Below are 20,338 nucleotides of genomic sequence, written 5' to 3'. Positions count from 1 at the left end.
TTGTGTCCCGTTCGAGTCACCACATTCAGGAAGGACGTGAGGGTGCTTGAGAGAATACAGAGGAGATTTACCAGAATGGTTCAGGGATGAGGATTTTAGTTACAAGGATATGTTGGAGTAGTTGGAGTTTTCCTTAGAGCAAATGAGACTGAAGGGAAATTTACTCGAAGTATACAAGATAATACAGGCTTAGATAAGTTAGAGAAGGAAAAGCTGTTCCCATTAACACATGGTACAAGGACTAGGAGACACAGATTGAAGGTTTTGGGCAAGAGATGCAGGGGGGAGGTGAGGAAGAACTTTTTTACACAACGAGTGGTAATGACCTGGAACTCACCACCCACCAGGTTGGTGGAAGCAGAGACAATGAATGATTTCAAAAGGAAGTTGGATGGGCACATGAAGGAAATAAACTTGCAGGGCTACAGTATCGAGCAGAGGAGTGGGACTGACTGGTTTGCTCTGTGCAGAGCTGGCCTGGGATCGATGGGCCAAATGGCCTCCTATGCCGTAATGACTCTATGACATAAAAGGCATTATCGAAATGGGAGTTCGCTTTCACCTTTTCCTAAGTCTCTCTATTGTTCATCTCTCTGTTTTCTCTGCTTGTTCTCAGACTGCCTGGCCCTCCTACTGCCCACAGCAACCTGGGCACCTGCAGATAATCCCACCCAGTGCCCACTGTCACCCCCTGGCTCTGTCCTTCCGCAATAGTTATAGAATGCACTGGGGTCAGCACAGAGAGGTGCTTCAACATTCTCCCCTTCCCTTCCTTCCCCTTCCTTTCTGTTCCCTCCCTCCCTCCCTCCTCTCCGCTCCATTCCCTTCCTCCCCTCCCCTGACTCTCCACCCGTCGCCTCCCTCCCCCACCCCTCACTTCCCCTCCCTGCCTCCTCCACCCCCACCCCAAGGCCTCCCCTTCCCACTTCCCCTCCCCCACCCCAACCCTCCCCTCCCATACCTCCACCCCATCCCCTCGCTTCCCTCCCTGCCTCCACACCCTTGCATCCCCTCCCCCACCCCCTACGCCCTCGCCTGCACTTCCGACCCCCACCTCTCGCCTCCCCTCCCATACCCCGGCTCCCTCCCATCCCCCCTCCTCATCCCCAGCCCCTCGCCTTCCCTCCCCTATCCTTACCTGAGTCCTGTCTAATATCTCGTTTGTGACTCACTATCAGATTTTGTTTTATAATGCTTCTGTGAAGTGTCATGGGACGAGTTATTATGTTGAAGGGGTTATATAAATATAGGTTGTTGTTGTGATTTTCCAGTCTCCTGGTCTTGCTGACGTTTGTCTCTCTGATGCTGAATGTGGCTCTAATCCCAGGTCCCGGCATGAAGTCTCCTCTCACCATTGCCCTGGAGCCACACGTGGCTTCATTTAGCTGCAATCTTCCAGCCTCTTAGTGTACACAGTCCCACAACATCAGGAATGTTGGGAATAGGGAATCATTGCAAATCCCAGCATACCAGATCGCTCTCCCAGGGAGAGAGCCACAGCCACAGAGGCCCCACACGAAAGCTTTGCAAACCTTTTCAAAAGGGAATCCAGAAAGCTTGGACTTGTCACCTCAAACTTTCACACGACAAAATGTAGTGAGGCCCTGTGCAGGGGATTGCTGGGTCAGACTGAGGGGAGGGAGACAAATTGGGGCAGGTGACTGAAAGCCACCACAAAGCAGCAGGATGTGAAGAAGTAAAAACAAGAAATGCTGGAACCACTCAGCAGGTCTGGCAGCATCTGTGGAAAGAGAAGTTCCGAAGAAGGGTCACTGACCCGAAACGTTAACTCTGCTTCTCTTTCCACAGATGCTGCCAGACCTGCTGAGTGATTCCAGCATTTCTTGTTTTTATTTCAGATTTCCAGCATCCGCAGTATTTTGCTTTTATTTTAGGATTTGAAGAAGGTTTTTTACAGGAGGGAGGGAGCAAGAGTTCAGTGCTGGTTCAATTTGACAAGCTCCAGCAATCTTCCAGTACCTGAACACAGAGCTTGTTCCTGTATAGAATCAGCCGTGGCTCAGTGGGGGACACACATGCCTGGGAGTCTGAATTTTGTAGATTCAAGTCCCATTCTCGGACTGGAGCGTGTAAATCAAGGCTGGCACTCAAGTGTGGTACTGAGGGAGTGCTGCACTGTCAGAGGGTCAGTACTGAGGGAGTGCTGCACTGTCAGAGGGTCAGTACTGAGGGAGTGCTGCACTGTCGGAGGGTCAGTACTGAGGGAGTGCTGCACTGTCGGAGGGTCAGTACTGAGGGAGTGCTGCACTGTCGGAAGGTCAGTACTGAGGGAGTGCTGCACTGTCAGAGGGTAAGTACTGAGGGAGTGCTGCACTGTCAGAGGGTCAGTACTGAGGGAGTGCTGCACTGTCGGAAGGTCAGTACTGAGGGAGTGCTGCACTGTCGGAGGGTCAGTACTGAGGGAGTGCTGCACTGTCGGAAGGTCAGTACTGAGGGAGTGCTGCACTGTCGGAGGGTCAGTACCCTCTCGGGTGGGTGTGAAAGATCCCACAGCCGCTGTTTGGAAGAAGAGCAGGTGAGTTCTCTACGGTGTCCTGGGGCCAATATTTATCCCTCAACCAACATCTCAAAAACAGATTATCTGGTCATTATCACATTGCTGTTTGTGGGATCATGCTGTGCCACTAAGTTACAACAGTGACTGCACCTCAAAAGTACTTCATTGGCTGTAAATCCTGTGGTTGTGAAAGGCGCTATAGAAATGCAAGTCTTTTTCTTCACATGAACTGTGTCAGCAGGCACATCACTTAAAGGGGCATCACAACTGTACACAGCAAGATCCCACAAATAGCAAATGATATTTGCCAAGACTAAGTGTAAGCACCATTGTTTAGTTGTGGTGGTGAGGAAGAGGGGTGTCTCCTGATTGGTCTATAATTCTTTGGCAGTGGATTTTGGCTGGCACTGGATGTGCAGTGGAAACTGGGCTTCTGATGATTTCCCAGCAACATTACAGTGACCAATCAGGAGGAGTCAAGCTGAATATCTTGGTGGATATTCTCACCAATGATCTGTGTGGATTTGGGAATAACTGTTTTATACCCTCTCCCCCTCTCTCTCTCTCTCCCCCTCTCTCTCTCCCTCCCCCTCTCTCTCTCCCTCTCCCCCCCCCCCCACTCTCTATCTCTCCCATAGATGTGGATGAATGTACATTTGAGGAGCAGTGCAGACGGGAACTGGGGAATCAATGCATCAACACGATGGGAAGTTACAGCTGTATCTGTCAGGCAGGATTCAGGCTAGAGGGAGCAGCCTGTCTGGGTAAGATCAACAAACTGTGCAACACTGTACTGTGTCTCACCCCACTCACCTTGCCTCCCATAGAACCTGCAATCCACTCCAATTCTAATGACCTCATTGAATGACACAACAGACCTGAGGTGCTGAATGGCCTCCTCCTGTTCCTGTGTAACAGGCTCGAGGGGCTGAATGGCCTCCTCCTGTTCCTGTGTAACAGGCTCGAGGGGCTGAATGGCCACCTCCTGTTCCTGTGTAACAGGCTCGAGGGACTGAATGGCCTCCTCCTGTTCCTGTGTAACAGGCTCGAGGGGCTGAATGGCCTCCTCCTGTTCTAATTTTTAACCATTATTGAAATTAGGAAAGATTAAACATTAAGGAACAAGGAAAATCCTGACGATCCTGAAATCTTTTTGTAAACCTTGACCCCATCAATCCACCTTCTCACTGTGTCTCTCAACAGCTTCCCTTTCCATGGAACCATAGACAGATACAGCATAGGAGGCCATTCGGTCCATTGTGCCTGTGCTGGCTCTTTGAAACAGCTATCCAATTAGACCCACTGCCCTGCTCTTCCTCCAGTCATATGAACATTCTCAGGCAGCGCATTCCAGATCCTAACAACTCACTGCGTGAAAAAGTTTTTCCTCTGTGCCCTCTCGTTCTTGATCCTTCTGCCAATGGGAACAGTTTCTCTCTATCTACTTTGTCCAGACCCCTCATGATTTTGAATACCTCTATCAAATCACCTCTCAGTCTTCTCTTCTCCAAGGAAAACAGTGCCAACTTCTCCAATCTATCTTCATAACTGAAATTCCTCATCCCCGGAACCATTCTCGTGAATCTTTTCTGTTCTCTCGCCAATACCCTCACGTCTTTCCTAAAGTGCGGCGCCCAGAACCGGACACAATACTCCAGCTGAGGCCGAACTAATGTCTTATACAAGTTCAACATAACTTCCTTGCTCTTGTACTCGATGTCCCTATTAATAAAGGCCAGGATACTGTATGCTTTATTAACTGTTCCCTCAACCTGTCCAACCACCTTCAATGACTCATGCACACATACACCCAGGTCCCTCTACTCCTTTAGAATTGTACCCTTTAGTTTATATTGTCTCTCCATGTTTTTCCGACCAAAATGAATCACTTCACATTTCACTGCATTGAATTTCATCTGCCACCTGTCTGCCCATTCCACCAACTTGTCTCTGTCCTTTTGATGTTCTACACTATCCTCCTCACAGTTCACAATGCTTCTAAGTTTCGTATCATCTGCAAACATTGAAATTGTGCCCTGTACACCAAGGTCTAGGTCATTAATATATATCAGGAAAAGCAAGGATCCCAACACTGATCCCTGGGGAACTCCACTACAAACCTTCCTCCAGCCCAAAAACATCCATTAACCACTACTCTGTTTCCTGTCACTCAGCCAATTTCATATCCATGTAGTTACCGTTCCTTTTATTCTGTGAGCCATAACTTTGCTCACCAGTCTACTGACACTTGATCCACTTTGCCCACCTCATTCCCAAGAACCAGGTCCAGCAGTGCCTCCTTTCTCATGTGAAGTCATTCATTTTGGTAGCAAGAACGTGGAGAGACAATATAAATTAAAGGATACGATTGTAAAGGTGCAGGAGCAATGGGACCTGGGGACATATGTGCACAAATCATTAAAGGTGTCAGAGTAGGTTGAGAATGTTGTTTAAAAAAAAAATTATCCAGGATCCTGGGCTTCATAAAAAAGGCATAAAGTATAAAAAGCAAGAAATGTTCGGGTAAACTTTGATAAAACACTGGTCAGGCCTCAGCTGGAGTATTGTGGAGCCCACACTTTAGGAAGGATGTGAGGGTCCTTGAGAGGGTGCAGAGGAGATTTACCAGAATAGTTCCAGGGATGAGGGAGTTCAGTTAATGTGGAGAGACTGGAGAAGCTGGGATTGGTCTCCTTAGAGCAGAGAAGGTTAAGGGAGGTGTTCAAAATCATGAAGGGTTTTGATAAAGTAAATAAGGAGAAACTGTTTCCAGTGGCAGGAGGGTCGGTAACCAGAGGGCACAGATTGAAGATAATTGGCAAAAGAACCAGAGGGGGAGATGAGGAGAATGTTTTTAACACAGTGAGTTGTTGTGATCTGGAATGCACTACCTGAAAGGGCACATTCAATAATAACTTTCAAAAGGAAATTGGAAAAATACTGGAAGGGGAAACATTTGAAAGGTTATGGAGAAATAGGAGAATGGAACTGATTGGACAGCTCTTACAAAGAGCCAGCACAGGCCTGATGGGCTGAATGGCCTCCTTCTGTGCTGTATGATTCTGTGATTCAAAATGCAAAGAGCTGATAGGTTGACTGGTCATTAAGGATGAGACCATCATTCAGCTGCTACTGCTACTTCCTCCTTTGTCATTATCCACTGTCTCCTTCCAGGCAGCCTTTAACCCAGATCCCAATCCAAGTCTATTTATAGCTCCATCTTCCCCATGTGCTCTCCAAGCTCATCTTGTCCATAGGAACCATCTCTAAAGCCATGTATCTCATTCCCACTAAACCACTGATCACCCAACTCTGCTTCCTGACCCCCTATGTTAGCTGATTGTTAATACCTCATTCTCCTCAGGTACTGACCTCTCACCTGTAGGTCATCACCCATCCACCTTCAAAATTACCCACTGTTGACCCCTCCCCCCCCCCCCCCCCCCCCTCAGTTACTGACCCGGGGTCATATCGAGTCTACAATTATGGTGTGATGCCTTCTGCACCCAGAGAGATTTATTATTCCCACTGCAAATGGCCATTGAAGGAGAGAGCAGCCGCCATCACTCAAATGTGCTCTTGCGGCATAAATGGGGCTTGTGTAGATCATCCCAGCATGCAGTTCTTCAGATTTCCTCGAGGTACATCAGACAACCTCCAGAGGTATCTGCAATTCGAGCCTCCCACCAGTAGGTAGTGGCGTTCCACAGTAGTTGGTTATATTTGCTGGTCTGCCTCTGGCTTGTATCTATAATGAAAACTATCATTACCTGGATGGGTAATGAATCTGACTCCTATTCTCTACCAGGAAGACAGCTCAATTGTCTTTATTCTGGCACTTACTTTTCCATCTGATTGACTTGGGAGTCCTGGCCAAGAGTTATACTCCCAGCAGTGTAGCTCTCTGGCTGCTTGGAGCAGAACAGCCTTTCTTCCCACATCAGAGTGAGTTCCCTTGAGATGGTCTGTCCATTCTAGGAGTATAAGACCTCAGCCTCAGCCCCAGATAATTTGCAGTAACATGGTAATGTTATCAGCACAAACAGGGTGTGTGCAGGAGTCCTCAATCTACAGACTCCATGCCAACATTCAAAGGTCTTGCTCCATGTAATAATTCACTGCTCCCTGAGGCAGGAGCCTGGCCATGACCTCATTGCAGGCATGCGGTGAGTCTCTACAGCTCTCCTTTTTAATTGATAGCTTGGTCCTTGCTGACTCCTTCATGTGCTGACATTGTTGGTGACAGGCTCCTCTCTCTCACTGTCTCTCTTCCAGATGTCGATGAGTGTGAGAAGATTCCTCAGGTGTGTGTCGGACAGGCTATGTGTGAAAACACTCTGGGAAGCTACAGGTGCGGCTGTCAGCCCGGATTCCGTGGCAACGGGACCTACTGTGAAGGTTTGTAACCTTAGGGAGAATGGGCTTTTCATCTGGCTACTGTCTCCAACCCCGAACTCCTCCCATATCTGGACAGGCTCAACCAACCTCCTCTCTTACACAGGTTAAAGGAGCAGTATCAGCTGATGAATACTCCATCTCTCATGGGGTCCAGACGTTGATCAGAGTCTGGTCAGTGCTTCTGTCTTGTCCCTCCTCATCTCCACATGCAGCATTCTACACACTCTCCTCCTCCCAACAGCTGCACTGGGATGAAATCCAGACTCATCGTAGAAACTGAGAATCTTAGCAAGTTTACAGCACAGAAAGAGGCAACTTGGCCCATAGTGTCTGCGCCGGCCAAGAAAACCCAGCATAATCCCACCTTCCAGTATTTGGTCCGTAGCCCTGCAGATTAAAGCACTTGAGGCGCATATCCAGACTTCTTTTAAATGAGTTGAGGTTTTCTGCCTCAACTACCCTTTCAGGCAGTGAGTTCCAGACCCCCACCACCCTCTGGGTGAAAAAACTTTTCCTCATCTCCCCTCTAAACTTTCTAATCTCCCTCTAATTTTTCTACCAATCACTTTAAATCTATGCCCCCTCGTCACTGACCTCTCTGCTAAGGTGAATAGACCCTTCACCTCCACTCTATCCAGGTCCCTCAATATTTTGTACATTTCAATCAGATCTCCCCTCAGCCTTCTCTGTTCCAAGGAGAACAACCCCAGCCTATCCAATCTTTCCTCAAAGCTGTATTTTTCCAGTCCTGGCAACATCCTTGTAAATCTCCTCTGTACCCTCGCTAGTGCAATTACATCCTTTCTGTAATGAGTTGACCAGAACTGCACACAATACTCAAGTTGTGGCCTAACCAATGAGTTATACAGTTCCAGCATAACCTCCCTGCTCTTATATTCTATACCTCGGCTAACAAAGGAAAGGATTCCATATACCTTCTTAACCACCTTATCGACCTGTCCTGCTACCTTCAGGGATCTGTGGACATTCACTCCAAGATCCCTCACTTCCTTTACACCTCTCAGTATTTTCCCATTAATCGTGTCTTCCTTTGCCTTGTTTGACCTCCCCAAATACATCATCTCACACTTCTCCGGGTTGAATTCCATTTGCCACTTTTCTGCCCACCTGACCAGACCATCAATATCTTCCTGCAGCCTACAGCTATCCTCCTCGCTATCTACCACACGGCCAATCTTTGTGTCGTCTGTAACCTTCTTGATCATACCCCCTACATTTATGTCCAAATCGTTAATATATACCAAAAAAAGCAGGGGACCCAGTACTGAGCCCTGCGGAACGCAACTGGAAACATCAAAACACCCGCCAACAATTACCCTTTGTTTCCTGCCACTGAGCCAATTTTGTATCCACCTTGCTGCACTTCCCTGGATCCCATGGGATTTTATTTTTTTAACCAGTCTGTCATGTGGGGCCTTGTCAAAAGCCTTGCTAAAATCTATGTAGACCACATCAACTGCACTACCCTCATCTATCTTCCTTGTTACTACTTCAAAAAATTTGATCAAGTTGGTCAAACAAGATCTTCCCTTAACAAATCCACACTGACTATCCTTGATTAACCTGTGCCTTTCGAAGTGACAGTTTATCCTGTCTCTCAGAATTGATTCCAATAATTTGCTCACTACCGAGGTTCATCTGACTGCCTCTAATTCGATCTATCCCTCAATCCCTTTTTCAACAGAGGTACAACGTTAGCAGTTCTCCAATCCTCTGGCACCACACCTGGATCCAGTGAAGACTGGATAATGATGGTCAGACCTTCCACTATTTCCTCCCTGGCTTCTTTTAATAGCCTGGAGTACATTTCAGCCGGCCCTGGTGATTTATCAACTTTCAAGGATGCTAATCCCATTAATACTTCCTCTCTCCCTATGTTTATCACATCCAATATGTCACACTCCTCCTGCTTAACTACAATATCTGCATTGTCCCCCTCTCTTGTGAAGACAGACGCAAAGTATTAGTTAAGAACCAGACCAATATCTTCCACCCCTACCCATAGCTTACCTTTTTGGTCTTTTATGGGCCCTACTCTCTCCTTAGTCTTAATATATTGATAAAACATCTTTGGGTTTACCTTGATTTTATTTCCCAATATTCTTTCATGCCCTCACTTTGCTTCCCTAATTTCCTTTTTGATTTCACCCCTCCACTTTTTATACTCCTCTCGGCTTTCTGTAGTATTGAGTTTGTGGTGTCGGACATAAGCTTTCCTTCTCTGCCTTATCTTACCCTGTAACATCCAGGGGGCTTTTGATTTTGCTGTCCCACCCTTTCTCTTTGTGGGAACATGTTTACTCTGAACCTCCTGAATCTCCTCTTTGAATGTCTCCCACTGTTCTGACAAGTAGCTGTTTCAGTCCACTTTCGCTAAATCACTTCTCAGCTTAGTAAAATTGGCCATGCCCCAATTGATAACTTTAAATTCTTTTCTATCCTTGTTCTTTTCCATAATCGTGATGTCCAACTCTTCAAATCTCCTTCTGCCTAAACCTTGAGGTGTTAACAACCCCAAATTAGGTGTTACTGATTTACCATCTCTCCTACCTTTTCCAATCTTGCTGTCCTGCACAGTAGGTTTTTCAATGATTGCAGTGCCCGCTGCTGGCACTGTAACTCGACCTGGCACAGACACGATGGACCGAATGGCCACTTGTGTCCTGTATGATTCCGTAACATGTTGCTGTAATGAAGTTTTCTTCTTCCTGTAGATGACAATGAGTGCGCCTCAGGCAAACATGGCTGTGACACCAATGCCAGATGTGGCAATATTATTGGTTCCTATTTCTGCCAGTGCTACCAGGGATTCAATGGAGACGGTTACTCCTGCTTTGGTGAGTTTTTTATTTGTTCATAAGAACACAAGAAATAGGAGCAGTTGTAGACCATTCGGCCCATCAAGTCTGCTCCGCCATTCAGTACGACCATGGCTATCTTGGGCTTCAATTCCACTTTCCTGCCCATTCCCCAAATCCCTTGATTCCCTCAGAGACCAACAATCCATCTATCCCAGCCTTAAATGTATTCAGTGATGGAGCATCCACAATCCTCTGGGGTAGAGAATTCCAAAGATTCACAACCCTTTCAGTGAACTAATTTCTCCTCATCTCAGTCCTGAATGATTGGCCCCTTATTCTGAGACTGTGCTCCTGCATTCTAGATGCCCTGACCAGCGGGAACAATCTCTCAGCTTCTATCCTATCAAGCCCTTTCAGAATCTTGTATGTTTCAATGAGATCACCTCTCATTCTTCTAAACTCCAAAGAATATCGGCCCAATTTACTCAGCCTCTCATCATAGGACAACCCCCTAATCCCAGGGACCAATCTAGTGAACCTTCGTTGTACTCCCTCCAAGGCAAATATATCCTTCCTAAATATGGAGACCAAAACTGCACACAGAATTCCCCATCTTTATTCTTGTACTCCCACCCCCTTGCAATGAAGGTCAATATACCATTTGCCTTCCTAATTGCTTGATCTACCTACCTGTTAACTTTGTGCTCCTTGTATGAGTACAGCCATGTTCCTGTGAACATTAACATTTACAAGTTTCATGTCTTTGAATAAATATTCTGCTTTTCTATCCTTACTTCCAAAGTGAATAACCTCACACTTCCAATGTTATACTCTATATCTCTGAAGCCTCTTTGTATCCTCCTCACAGGTAATATTCATGGGATGTGGGTGTCACTGGCTATGCCAGCATTTATTGCCCATCCCTAATTGCCCTTGAGAAGGTGGTGGTGAGCTGCCTTCTTGAACCACTGCAGTCCATGTGGGGTAGGTATACCCACCGTGCTGTTAGGAAGGAACGGCGATATAGTTCCAAGTTGGTGTTATGGCCATGTGGTGAGGAGTGTAGGTGGTTCCCATTATTCAACTCCCAAAACAGCAAGTGTGTTTTGTTACTAGGGTTTTAACCCCTTTTTTGTTTGTTGAATAAACAGACAGCGACAGGTTTTCTTGTAGTTTTAAAACAGAAGATTAACTATTTATTGAGCAAATATTCACTCCCGAAATGGTTGCAATCACACCCATGCACATCGGGGTGTGGATGAATACTGCAGGGTATCGGCGGGGGGGCAGGAGTCAGGGAGGCAGGGGTCGGGGGTCATGGGGATGGATGAATATTGCAGGGTATCACAGGGAGGCGGGGGTGAGGGGTCAGGGAGGCAGGGGTCAGGGGGGTAGATGGATACTGGAGGGTATCACAGGGAGGCGGGTGTCTGGGGTCAGGGGGCAGGGGTCGGTCGGTCGGGGGTTGACGGATACTATAGGTTATCACAGGGGGGCGGGGGTGAGGGGTCAGGGAGGCGGGGGTCTGGGGTCAGGGGGTCGGGGTGGATGGATACTGTAGGGTATCACAGGAGGGCAGGGGTCGGGAGTCAAGGGGCAGGGGTCGGTGTGGCGGGGGGATGGACGGATACTACAGGGTATCACAGGGGGGCGGGGGGCGGGGGTCAGGGCCAGGGGGTCGGTGGGTCAGGGGGTGGATGGATACTCTCGGGTATCACAGGGGTCGGAGTGTCGGGGGCCAGGTGGATGAATGCTGCAATGTTTATTCCAGTGTTTAATTTTAAGAGACAGTGTGGTATTGTGGGAACTGCAGTCACAACAGCCCACCGGTGACCAGGTATATTGGAACCTGTTTCCCAATTTACTCTTGTGAGATTTTAACTCCCGATGTCCGAGTTGTTAATCTAGTGCCGAGATCAGGAGGCTGTTGTACCAATGATGATGCACGCTCACAATCATTCTCCCTGACCTGGCATTTGTGATGATTTACAGATATCGATGAGTGTTCTGTGGGCAATGGGCAGTGCCAGCAGGCATGTGTAAATGAACCAGGCAGTTTCCAGTGCCAGTGTAACAAGGGCTACACACTGACTGAGGACAGCAGGTCTTGTGCAGGTAAAACAATGCAGTTAAACTAACAACAGACTGTGATCTGAGCTGGAGCACGCAGGTGGAACACAGTTTTGGCTGCACTTCAGTCCCACGCTCCTGAACTTTGGGCACCCGGTGCGGAGGGGCTTGGGCCGGGAGGAGGATCTCCTCGTCGGTCTGCTCCTGGGCCTGGCCAAGGTGGCAATTCACAAGTCCAGGCTGCGGGCTGTGTAGGGGTCCGTCCTCCCTGGTTGCCTGCCCCTCTTCCGCGGTTACGTTCGCGCCCGGGTGTCCCTGGAAAAGGAGCATGCGGTGTCCGCCGGTACGCTTGAGGCCTTCCGCGACCGGTGGGCACCGCAGGGACTGGAGTGCATCGTCGACGCCGAGAATAACATTTTAATTTGAGTTTTTGGTTTATTTATCCCTTTTAATAAAGTTATTTTAAAAATATGTATATAAAGGGGGCCTGAGGAATAAAGGCCCCCTCGACATAAAATATATAAAAGGGGCCTGGCGGAAAAAAAACAGGTGGGACACAGATAAGGTGATACAGTGCGAATACAAACATACGAATTAGGAGCAGGTGTCGGCCCTTCGAGCCTGCTCCGCCATTCAATAAGTCCATGGCTGAACTGATTACTCCACATTCCCACCTACCCCCGATAACCTTTCACCCCATTGCTTATCAACAATCTATCTACCTCTGCTTTAAAAATATTCAAAGACTCTGCTTCCACCACCTTTTGAGGAAGAGAATTCTGAAGATTCACGACCCTCTGACAGAAAAAATTTCTCCTCATCTCTGTCCTAAATGGGTGACCCCTTTATTTTTAAACAGTGACCCCTAGTTCTAGATTCTCCCACAAGGGGAAACATCCTTTCCACATCCACCCTGTCAAGACCCCTCAGGATCTTATATGTTTCAATCAAGTCGCCTCTTACTCTTCTAAATTCCAGTGGTACAAGCCTAGCCTGTCCAATCTTTCATAGAAACATAGAAAAATAGGAGCAGGAGTAGGCCATTCGGCCCTTCGAGCCTGCTCTACCATTCAATACGATCATGGCTGATCATCCGAACTCAGTAACCTATTCCCGCTTTCTCCCCGTATCACTTGATCGCATTAACCCTCAGAACTATATCTAACTCTTTCTTGAATATATTTAATGATTTGGCCTCAACTGCTTTCCATGGGAGAGAATTCCACAGGTTCACCATTCTCTGGGTGAAGAAATCTCTCATCTCAGTCCTAAATGGCTTACCCCCTATCCTTAGACTGTGACCCCTGGTCCTGGACTCCCCCGCCATCGGGAACATCCTTCCTGCATCTAGTCTGTCCAGTCTTGCTAGAATTTTGTAGGTTTCTATGAGATCCCCTCTCATTCTTCTAAACTCTAGTGAATACAAGCCTAATCAACCCAATCTCTCTTCATATGTCAGTGCTGCCATCCCAGGAATCAGTCTGGTGAACCTTTTCTGCACTCCCTCCATAGCAAGAACATCCTTCCTCAGATAAAGAGACCAAAACTGCACACAATACTCCAGATGTGGTCTCACCAATGCCCTGTATAATTGCAGCAAGACATCCTTGCTCCTGTAGAGTCATAGAGTTATACAGCACAGAAACAGGCCCTTCGGCCCATCGTGTCTGTGCCGGCCATCAAGCACAGATCCCTGTGGCACACCACTTGTTACATCTTGCCAACCAGAAAATGATCCATTTATGCCTACTCTCTGTTTCCTGTTAGCTAACCAATCTTCTATCCATGTCAATATGTTACTCCCTATACCATGAGCTTTTATTTTCTGCAATAACCTTTGATGTGTCACCTTATCAAATACCTTCTGGAAATCTAAGTACAATACATCCACCAGTTCCCCTTTATCCACAGCATATGTAACTCCCTCAAAGAACTCCAATCAATTGGTTAAACATGATTTCCCTTTCACAAAACCATATTGACTCTGCCTGATTACCTTGAATTTTTCTAAATGCCCTGCTATAACATCTTTAATAATAGCTTCTAACATTTTCCCTGAGACAGATGTTAAGCTAACTGGCCTGTAGTTTCCTGCTTTCTGTCTCCCTCCCTTTCTGAATAAAGGAGTTACATTTGCTATTTTCCAATCTAACGGAAAATTCCCTGAATGTATGGAATTTTGGAAAATTAAAACAATGCATCAACTATCTCACTGGCCACTTATTTTAACAACCGAGGATGAAGTCTATCAGGACCAGGGGATTTGTCAGACGCAGCTCCAACAATTTGTTCAGTACCACTTCCCTGGTGATTGTAATTTTCTTGAGTTCCTCCCTCCCTTCCATTTCCTGACCTACGGCTAATACTGGGATGTTACTTGTATCCTCTATAGTGAAGACTGATGCAAAATATCTGTTCAATTCATTTGCCATCTCCTTATTATCCATTATTAATTCCCCAAACTCACTTTTTATAGGATCAACACTCACTTTATTAACTTTTCTTTTTTAAATATCTATAGAAACTCTTACTATATGTCTTTATATTTCTAGTTAGCTTTCTCTTGTACTCTAATTTTACCTTCCTTATCAATCTTATAGTCCTTCTTTGCTGTTTCTGTCCAATCTTCTGATCTGCCTCCCATCTTTGTGCAATTATAGGCTTTTTCTTTAAGTTTGATACTATCTTTAACGGTTTTAGTTAACCACGGATGGCGGGTCCCACCCTTGGAATTTTTCTTTCTCATTGAGATGTATCTATTCTGTGTATTCTGAAATATCCCCTTAAATATCTGCCACTGCATCTCTATTGACCTATCCCTTAACCTGATTTGCCAGTTCACTTTAGCTAGCTCTGCTTTCATACCCTCATGGTCTATTGCATGCCGTTTTGGTCTCCTTATTTGAGGAAGGATGTTCTTGCTATAGAGGGAGTGCAGCGAAGGTTTACCAGACTGATTCCTGGGATGGCGGGGCTGATACATGAGGAGAGATTGAGTCGGTTAGGATTATATTCGCTGGAGCTCAGAAGAGTGAGGGGGGATTTCATACAAACCTCTAAAATTCTAACAGGACTTCACAGGGTAGATGCAGGAAGGATGTTCCCAATGTTGGGGGAGTCCAGAACCAGGGGTCATAGTCTAAGGATACGTGGTAAACCTTTCAGGACTGAGATGAGGAGAAATTACTTCACCCAGAGAGTGGTGAGCCTGTGGAATTTGCTATCACAGAAAACAGTTGAAGCCAAAACATTGTATGTTTTCAAGAAGGATATGGTTCTTGGGGCGAAAGGACTCAAAGGATATGGGGGGAAAGCGGGAACAGATTGATGGATGATCAGCCATGCTCATAATGAATGGAAGAGCAGGCTCGAAGGGCCGAATGGCCTACTCCTGCTCCTATTTTCTATGTTTCTTTAATTGCCCTTATTTAAGTTTAAAATACTACTCTTGGACCCACTCTTCTCTCCCTCAAACTGAATGTAAAATTCAATCATATTATGATCGCTGCTACCTAGGGGTGCCTTAATTATGAGGTCATTAATTCTTCCTATCTCATTGCACAATACCAGATCTAGTGTAGCCTGCTCTCTGGTTGGCTTCAGAATGTATTGTTCCAAAAAATTATCCCAAAAACATTCTATGTACTCCTCATCTAGGCTACCTCTGCTTATCTGATTTTTCCAGTCTTTATGTAGGTTAAAATCCCCCATAATTATCGCTGTACCTTCTGAGAAGCTGCCATTATTTCTTCCTTTATACCCCATCTCACTGTGTGGTTAATGTTAGGTGGCCTGTACACCAGTCCCACAAGTGACTTCTTCCCTTTATGATTTCTCATCTCTACCCAAACTGCTTCTTCATCTTGGTCTCCTGAACTTAGGTCATCCCTAATACCATCATTTATTAACAGTGATACCCCTCCACCTTTTCCTAGCTTCCTGTCCTTCCTAAATGCCATGTATCCTTCAATATTCAGGTCCCAATCTATGTCGTCCTGTAGCCATGTCTCTGTAATGGCTATCAGATGGTACTTATTTATTTGTATTTGCACTCTCAGTTCATCTGTTTTGTTTCGAATGTTACATGCATTTAGATACAGCACCTTTAGTTGTGTCCTTTTATTATTTTTGTAACCTCTAGCCTTATCTGTTGATTTACTCTTAGATTTGTACGCTCTGTTTATTATATCTTCCCAAATTTGATCCCTTGCCCCCACTATTCAATTTAAAACCCTCTCTACTTCCCCAGTTATGTGGCTTGCTAGAACACCAGCCCCAGCACGGTTCAGATGTAGACTGCCCCAATGGTACAGCCTCCACTTTCCCCAGTGCCCCACGAACTGGAACCCACTTCTACCACACCAGTCTTTGAACCACGCATTAATTTCTCTAATCTCATTTGCCCTATGCCAATTTGCATGTGGCTCAGGTATAATCCAGAGATTATTATCTTTGAGGTTCTGCTTTTTAATTTGGTGCCCAGTTCCTCATACTGACTATGCAGAACCTATTTCCTTGTCCTGCCTATGTCGTTGTTACCTCCATGGACCACGACGACTGGATTTCACCCCCCCCTCCCCCACTGTATGTTCCTCTCCAGCTCTGAGCAGATGTCCTGAACCCTGGCACCGGGCAGGCGACACAGCCGTCTGGACTTTCACTCTTTGCTGCAGAGAACAGTGTCAATCCCCCAAACTATACTCTCCCCTACTACCACTAATTTCCTTTTTTCTCCCCCCATTGAATGGCTTCCTGTACCATGGTGCCATGGTCAGGTTGCTCATCCACCCTGCAGCCCCCACTCTCATCCAAACAAGCTGAAAGAACCTCAAACCTGTTGGACAATCGCAAAGGCTGAGGTTCCTGCACTCCTGTCCACTGGGTCCCCTTACCTGCCTCAGCTGCAGCCACACTGTCCTGCCCCTGACCACTGACCAAATCAGAAGACCCTATCCTAAGGGGTGTGACCGCCTCCTGATATAAAGTGTCCAGGTAACTTTTACCCTCCCTGATGTGTCGCCGTGTCTGCAGCTCAGACTCCAGTTCAAAGACTCTGAGCCGAAGCTCTTCGAGCGGCAAACCCTTACTGTAGACGTGTTTGTCCTGGATCAGGCATCCAGGAGCTCCTTCCCACATGCTGCAGCCCTGACACATCACCTGTCCTGCCATCCTTAATGTGTTTTAATTAACCACTTAATTATTTGATTCAATTATTTATTTTATTTTCCTTTTTTTAATATATTTCATTAAGCTTACCACTAGTTCCTTTACTATTTTAAACGTTAGCATTAGAGAGAGAGAGAGGAGGGGGGGTGGAGGGCAGAAAAAAAAAAAAAGAGGGCGGCACAGTGGCGCAGTGGTTAGCACTGCAGCCTCACAGCTCCAGGGACCCGGGTTCGATTCTGGGTACTGCCTGTGTGGAGTTTGCAAGTTCTCCCTGTGTCTGCGTGGGTTTTCTCCGGGTGCTCCGGTTTCCTCCCACAAGCCAAAAGACTTGCAGGTTGGTAGGTAAATTGGCCGTTATAAATTGTCACTAGTATAGGTAGGTGGTAGGGAAATATAGGGACAGGTGGGGATGTTTGGTAGGAATATGGGATTAGTGTAGGATTAGTATAAATGGGTGGTTGATGGTCGGCACAGACTCGGTGGGCCGAAGGGCCTGTTTCAGTGCTGTATCTCTAATCTAAATCTAGAATGGACCTTAATCACTGACCAGAAACTCAGCAAAAAGGGAGCTTTTTCCCTGCTCTCTCTGTTGATTGTGATGTCACTCTGATGTCACTTTTTGATTTTTTCCCTGCTCCAGTCCTGCTGCTCCTGTCGTGTTCCTCTCTTTCTCCATCTCTTTCTCTCTCACTCTCCGCTCCCGTCGTGTTCCTCTCTTTCTCTCTCTCTTTCTCTCTCACTCTCCGCTCCCGCCGTGTTCCTCTCTCTCTCTCTGCTGCCGCCGTGTTCCTCTCTCTCTGCTCCCGCCTTGCTCCTCACTCTCACTCCACTCCCGCCGTGCTCCTCTCTCTCTCCGCTCCCACCGTGCTCCTCTCTCTCTCCACTCTCGCCGTGCTCCTCTCTCCCTCTCCGCTCCCGCCGTGCTCCTCTCCCTCTCTCCGCTCCCACAGTGCTCTCTATCTCCGCTCCCACTGTGCTCGCTCTCTCTCTCCGCGCCCACTGTGCTCCTCTCTCCGTCCCCGCCGTGCTCCTCTCTCTCTCCACTCCCACTGTGCTCCTCTCTCTCTCCGCTCCGACCGTGCTCCTCTCCCCCTCTCTCAGCTCCTACCATGCTCCTCTCTCTCTCCACTCTCGCCGTGCTCCTCTCTCCCTCTCCGCTCCCGCCGTGCTCCTCTCCCTCTCTCCGCTCCCACAGTGCTCTCTATCTCCGCTCCCACTGTGCTCGCTCTCTCTCTCCGCGCCCACTGTGCTCCTCTCTCCGTCCCCGCCGTGCTCCTCTCTCTCTCTGCTCCCACTGTGCTCCTCTCTCTCCTCTCCGCTCCAGCCCGGCGCCTCTCTATCTCTCTCTCCACTCCCGCCGTGACCCTCTCTCACTACGCTCCCGCCGTGCTCATCACTCTCGCTCTCCGCTCACACCGTGCTCCTCTCTCTCTCTCTGCTCCACCTGTGCCCCTCTCTCTCTCCCTCCACTCCCACTGTGCTCTCTCTCTTTCTCCACTCCCACTGTGCTCGCTCTCTTTCTCCACTCCCACTGTGCTCGCTCTCTTTCTCCACTCCCACTATGCTCTCTCTCTCCACTCCCACTGTGCTCTCTCTCTCTCCGCTCTCACTGTTATCCTCCTTCTCTCTCTCCGCTCCCACTGTGCTCCTCTCTCTCTCTGCTCCCACTGTGCTCCTCCCTCTCTCTCTCCACTCCCACTGTACTCCTCTCTCTCTCCACTCCCACTGTGCTCCTCTCTCTCGCCACTCCTGCTGTGCTCCCCTCTCTCTCTCTGCTCCCGCCATGCTCCTCTCGCTCTCTCTTTGCTCCCACCGTGCTCCTCTCTCCCTCTTTCCACTCCCACAGTGCTCCTCTCTGTCTCTCTCTGCTCCTGCCATGCACCTCTCTCTCTCTGCTCCAGCCATGCTCACCTCTCTGGGCGCTCCCACCCGGTGCCTCTCTATTTATCTCCGCTCCCGCCGTGCTCCTCTCTCTCTCCGCTTCCGCCATGCCCCTCTCTCTTTCCGTTTCTGCTGTGCTCCTCTCTCTCTCTCTCCACTCCCGCTGTGCTCCACTCTCTCTCGCTCTCCATTCCCACAGTGCTCCACTCTCTCTCTCTCTGCTCCCGCCATGCACCTCTCTCTCTCTCTCTCTGCTCCCGCCGTTCACCTCGCTCTCTCTCTCTCTGCTCCCACTGTGCTCCTCTCTCTGCTCCCACTGTGCTCCTCTCTCTCTGCTCCCACCGTGCTCCTCTCCCTCTCTCTGCTCCCTCCGTGCTCCTCCCTCTCTTTCTCCACTCCCACTGTGCTCTCTCTCTCTCCGTTCCCACTGTGCTACTCTCTCTTTCTCTGCTCCCACTGTGCTCCTCCCTCCCTCTCCACTCCCACTGTGCTCCTCTCTCTCTCTCCGCTCCCACCGTGCTCCTCTCTCTCTCCGCTCCTGCCGTACTCCTCTCTCACTCTCTCCGCTCCCGCCGTGCACCTTTCTGTCTCTCTCTGCTCCCGCCGTGCTCCTCTCTCGCTCTTTGCTCCTGCCGTGCTCCACTCTCTCTCTCTCCGCTCCCGCCGTGCTCCACTCTCTCTCCGTTCTTGCTGTGCTCCACTCTCTCTCTCTCCGCTCCAACGTGCTCCTCTCTCTCTCGCCGCTCCCGCCGTGCATATCTCTCTCTCTCTCTCCGCTCCCGCCGTGCACCTTTCTGTCTCTCTCTGCTCCCGCCGTGCTCCTCTCTCGCTCTTCGCTCCTGCCGTGCTCCACTCTCTCTCTCTCCACTCCCGCCGTGCTCCACTCTCTCTCCGTTCTTGCTGTGCTCCACTCTCTCTCTCTCTCCGCTCCAACGTGCTCCTCTCTCTCTCGCCGCTCCCGCCGTGCACATCTCTCTCTCTCTCTCCGCTCATGCCGTGCTCCTCTCTCTCTGCTCCCGCCGTGCTCCTGTCTCCCTCTCTCTCTCTCTCCGCTCCTGCCGTGCTCCTCTCTCTCTCTCCGCTCCCGCCGTGCTCCTGTCTCCCTATCTCTCTCTCTCTCCGCTCCTGCCGTGCTCCTCTCTCTCTCTACGCTCCCGCCGTGCTCCTCTCTCTCTCTGCTCCCGCCGTGCTCCTCCCTCTGTCTCTCTGCTCCCGCCGTGCTCCTGTCTCTCTCTCTCCGCACCCGCCGTGATCCTCTCTCTCTCTGTCTCACTCTCTCCTCTCCTGCTGCACTCCTCTCTCTCTCTCCGCTCCCACCGTGCTCCACTCTCTCTCTCTCCGCTCCCGCCGTGCTCCTCTCTCTCTCCGTTCTTGCTGTGCTCCTCTCTCTCTCCGCTCCACTGTGCTCCACTCTCTCTCCGCTCCCGCCGTGCTTCACTCTCTTTCTCTCCGCTCCCGCTGTGCTCCTCTCTCTCTGCTCTCG

General features: G+C 48.6%; 1 protein-coding gene across 2 annotated transcripts in view; it reads left to right on the top strand.

Annotated features, from left to right (window-relative positions):
- The window catches only part of si:ch211-221n20.8 (uncharacterized protein LOC100034409 homolog), a 234,870-nt gene that overhangs the window by 35,288 nt on the left and 179,244 nt on the right, over positions 1 to 20,338 (top strand). For both annotated transcript variants that reach the window (XM_068016442.1, XM_068016433.1), the window contains exons 4-7: positions 3,157 to 3,282; positions 6,794 to 6,916; positions 9,652 to 9,774; positions 11,731 to 11,853. In XM_068016442.1, the coding sequence (XP_067872543.1) occupies positions 3,157 to 3,282; positions 6,794 to 6,916; positions 9,652 to 9,774; positions 11,731 to 11,853 (495 nt within the window). The remainder of the gene's footprint in view (positions 1 to 3,156; positions 3,283 to 6,793; positions 6,917 to 9,651; positions 9,775 to 11,730; positions 11,854 to 20,338) is intronic.

This window comes from Heterodontus francisci, chromosome 2 (assembly GCF_036365525.1).
Source record: "Heterodontus francisci isolate sHetFra1 chromosome 2, sHetFra1.hap1, whole genome shotgun sequence".
Taxonomy (NCBI): Eukaryota; Metazoa; Chordata; class Chondrichthyes; order Heterodontiformes; family Heterodontidae; genus Heterodontus; species Heterodontus francisci.
Note: the sequence above shows the minus strand (reverse complement) of the source record. Positions and strands in the feature narration are given on the sequence as shown.